The sequence below is a fragment of the Cynara cardunculus genome (assembly GCF_001531365.2).
Source record: "Cynara cardunculus var. scolymus isolate 2C chromosome LG 4, CcrdV1, whole genome shotgun sequence".
In the NCBI taxonomy this organism is placed as follows: domain Eukaryota; kingdom Viridiplantae; phylum Streptophyta; class Magnoliopsida; order Asterales; family Asteraceae; genus Cynara; species Cynara cardunculus.
Window position 1 is genome coordinate 15,695,719 of NC_037531.1, and position 3,405 is coordinate 15,699,123.

Sequence of the window (3,405 nt, forward strand, 5' to 3'; positions counted from 1 at the left end):
CCCCGCGGGTAGCCTCAGCCATGAGTGAGCCAAAAATGCCTCCCTCACTTTGGTGTCCTTGGAGGAGGGTTCCGAATTGGGTTGTTGGTAATCAACTTTTTTGGCCCAAATAAATGAAATGTTAGTAGAACTGAACACTTCATTGCTGTCTTAACTCTTAATGTCAAATCTTTTGTGGTGATTTGAGGCTATCTCCCACGATTAAATGCATTGATATTTGTCTTTTGTTTTTCTTTTCACATGAATAGGTCTCAAGGTTGGGGTATGGCTGCATGGGGCTTACTGGCGCATATAATAATCCTCTCCGGGTGGAAGAAGGCATTAAAGTGCTCAAGGAAGCTTTTGATAGAGGGATTACTTTCTTTGATACTGCTGATATATATGGGGTAGAGCATGCTAACGAGATACTGGTTGGGAAGGTAATTATACGAACAAAAAGTCTCCTTTTGCAGAAGAAAGAAGCTACATAAGTACTCGTTGGGAAATTCAACCATTTATCTTATCGGCCTCCAAAATAATTTTTTTATGTCAATCGTTTTCCTTCACGGTACTATATATAACAATCATCAACGTAGTATTTCTTTAGATGCCTGAATCTAAGATGACTCTGCATCGAATTTCATTTCACTCAAGTGGTGTGACCACACATGTATTGGCTTAATCTGGGTACAACTAAACCATTAATTTGAAGGCTTACTCTGGGTACAACTAATGCTGTGTTTGGCAAACTAGCTGAAAAGGTAACTGTTGGTCAATAAGCTAGATGTTAGCTGAAAAACTAGCCGATAAACTAGTCATATTTGGTAAAAGTTAGTTGATAAGATGACAAATGTAAAATGACCTAAAAAACCATCTTTTGGGACGTTTACCCCTTTTACCTCATCAGAGCAATCCCATTTGAGAAAGTTGCTCAGTCCTTTGTTTGCCTTGTATATGATGTTTCTATTTTGGCTAAATGTTCCTCTTGTTTTTAAGAACTCAAATGGTAACCTCCCCCCCTGATTTTTAACTCAATAAAAACACTTCGGTGTTTTTTCATTGATTAAACTGTAACCATTCAGGCATTGAAGGAATTACCTCGAGAAAAGATCCAGTTAGCCACAAAATTTGGTATCGTCAAGATGGATCCCACCAAGATTACAGTCAAAGGTGGTGCTGAATATGCCCGCTCCTGTTGTGAAGGTAGCCTAAAGCGGTTAGGTGTGGACTACATTGATCTATATTACATCCATCGAATTGACACAATTGTTCCCATCGAGGACACTGTAAGTTTATGCTCCTGTTTGGTTTCTAGTTAAATTTCATGATTACCTCTACTTTTCTTCATGCTAATGTAATATTAGATTTCCTTAAACAAGGGCATTATACCAAATTTAGTTTCATTTGATTTTCTCTCGAACAACAGATGGAAGAACTTAAGAAGATGGTGGCAGAAGGTAAAATAAAGTACATTGGGCTATCTGAAGCTAATGCAGACACAATTAGGAGAGCACATGCAGTTCATCCCATCACTGCTTTACAGATGGAATATTCCATTTGGACTAGGGAGATTGAGGAAGAACTAGTTCCACTCTGCAGGTCTATTTCTATTCCTCATTAAGAACTTTATATCCTACACAAATACTTTAGTTTCTTTTATCATATTTGTATTGAGGGGGTGCTTGGCTAGGGGTAACAGGGGGTGGGAATGAAATGAAAATCATTAAGGGTGTGCTTAGGACGAGGGGCAAGACTGAGTGAGACAAAAATGCATTTTTTGTCCCACCAAAATAGATGGGATCAAAATCCAGGGAGACGAGACAAGCTTGGTAAATTACTAAATTACCCATGTCAAAATAAAACCGTAAAACCTTCCACAATTTTTGCACCTGCCCACCTCACTCTCACCTATCCATCACCTATCCAGCCCTATCCGTGTGGCTTGATGTAGTTGAATTGCTCATGACCACTTAAGGGGTAATAAAACATTCCTCAACAATTCTTTGGGTTTTTTGGTGGTGGGGGATTCTCATGTCCATTTCCAGAAAAACTAAACTCCCCCTAACCGTAATTTGTTCTCATAGATATCATTTTAGTATATTTCCCCTTCGTGTTTTTCTATGTTGTCCGGAGTTTGTTCAAAATTCTATGTCTGTTGCTACTTGCTAGGGAACTTGGAATAGGCATAGTTCCATACAGTCCTGTCGGCCGTGGATTTTTCGGGGGCAAAGCAATTAAAGAAAGCCTTCCTGAGAATAGTGTATTGGTACTTGATCAACTACTCTTCTCTACATTACATCTTTCAACATACATCCTACCTCCAGACCCTAATTTTGAGTATACCGGCTCGTTTGGTTTGGTTTGGTTTAACCAACATCAGTTCTGGTTGAAAAGCATAGGAATATAAAGATTTTGATAGTGAGCTTTCTCTGTCAGGGATCGCATCCTAGGTTTACCGGAGAAAACTTTATGAAGAACAAGGTTGTTTACGAGCGAGTAGAATCAATGGCAAAAAGACATGAATGTACCCCTGCTCAGCTTGCTCTTACTTGGCTTCTTCATCAGGGGGAGGATGTAGTACCAATTCCAGGTTAGTTCAACTTGGAAAAAAAGGGTCAAATCGTAAATACCAATATTGTATTTAACAATATTGCATTCAACAATATTGTATTTAACACAGGTACAACTAAGATTAAGAATCTTGATGAGAATGTCGGTTCCGTTAAAGTGAAACTCACAAAGGAAGACGTAACAGAGATTTGTAATGTGGTGCCCATCAACGATATTGCTGGTTGTAAAACGAGTGAAGCTCCTCTACTGTGTCTCGTGGAGATTCGCAAATTCACCACCAAAGAACAGCAGTTAATCATCTTGATGTGTTGACCATTTTCAGTCTTGCAGAAATGAGGATTACGGGTTTTTCAGAAGGTGATTCGATCATCCGTTGGCTCAATAAACGAGTGGATTCTACATTGTGCAATATATGTTGATTTTGTTCTATGAACCTAAACGAGTTGATTATACGTTGTCTCAGTCGAATTGTGTTTGGGACTTTCGTGGGTCATGATAATGTCTGTAAATACTGAGTTGTAGCAAAGCGATGGTTTGCACAGCCGCTCGAGCCCTCATGTACGTGTACCGTCTGATTTCTTAGCTCACACCATTTGTGTTGAGGTGTGAACAAATTAATGGAGAATTTGGAATAGAATCCCATGGCATGTGCTTAGAACACCATTTGTTTCTGTTAGAAATTGAGTGGCATTTTGGTTCTCTCATCCTTTTTACAAAGTTCTTGGAACAAGCTTTTAAAGGATAACAAGTTCTCCAAAATGAGAAAGAACTAAATTCTTCGGGGCCGTTTAGTTTACGAGATTTGGAACCGGATTCTATTTCAATTCTACGTATGGTTTAAAATAAAGTCCGGTA

At 38.9% G+C, this 3,405-nt stretch overlaps 1 protein-coding gene across 1 annotated transcript in view; it reads left to right on the top strand.

Moving 5' to 3' along the window:
- The window catches only part of LOC112511181 (perakine reductase-like), a 4,974-nt gene extending 1,795 nt beyond the window's left edge, over positions 1 to 3,179 (top strand). Inside the window, 7 exon segments of the mRNA XM_025116680.1 lie at positions 249 to 419; positions 1,062 to 1,265; positions 1,406 to 1,578; positions 2,149 to 2,245; positions 2,416 to 2,569; positions 2,660 to 2,790; positions 2,792 to 3,179. Of these exon segments, the coding sequence (XP_024972448.1) occupies positions 249 to 419; positions 1,062 to 1,265; positions 1,406 to 1,578; positions 2,149 to 2,245; positions 2,416 to 2,569; positions 2,660 to 2,790; positions 2,792 to 2,845 (984 nt within the window). The 3' untranslated portion in view covers positions 2,846 to 3,179.
- The last annotated feature ends 226 nt before the right edge of the window (positions 3,180 to 3,405 follow it).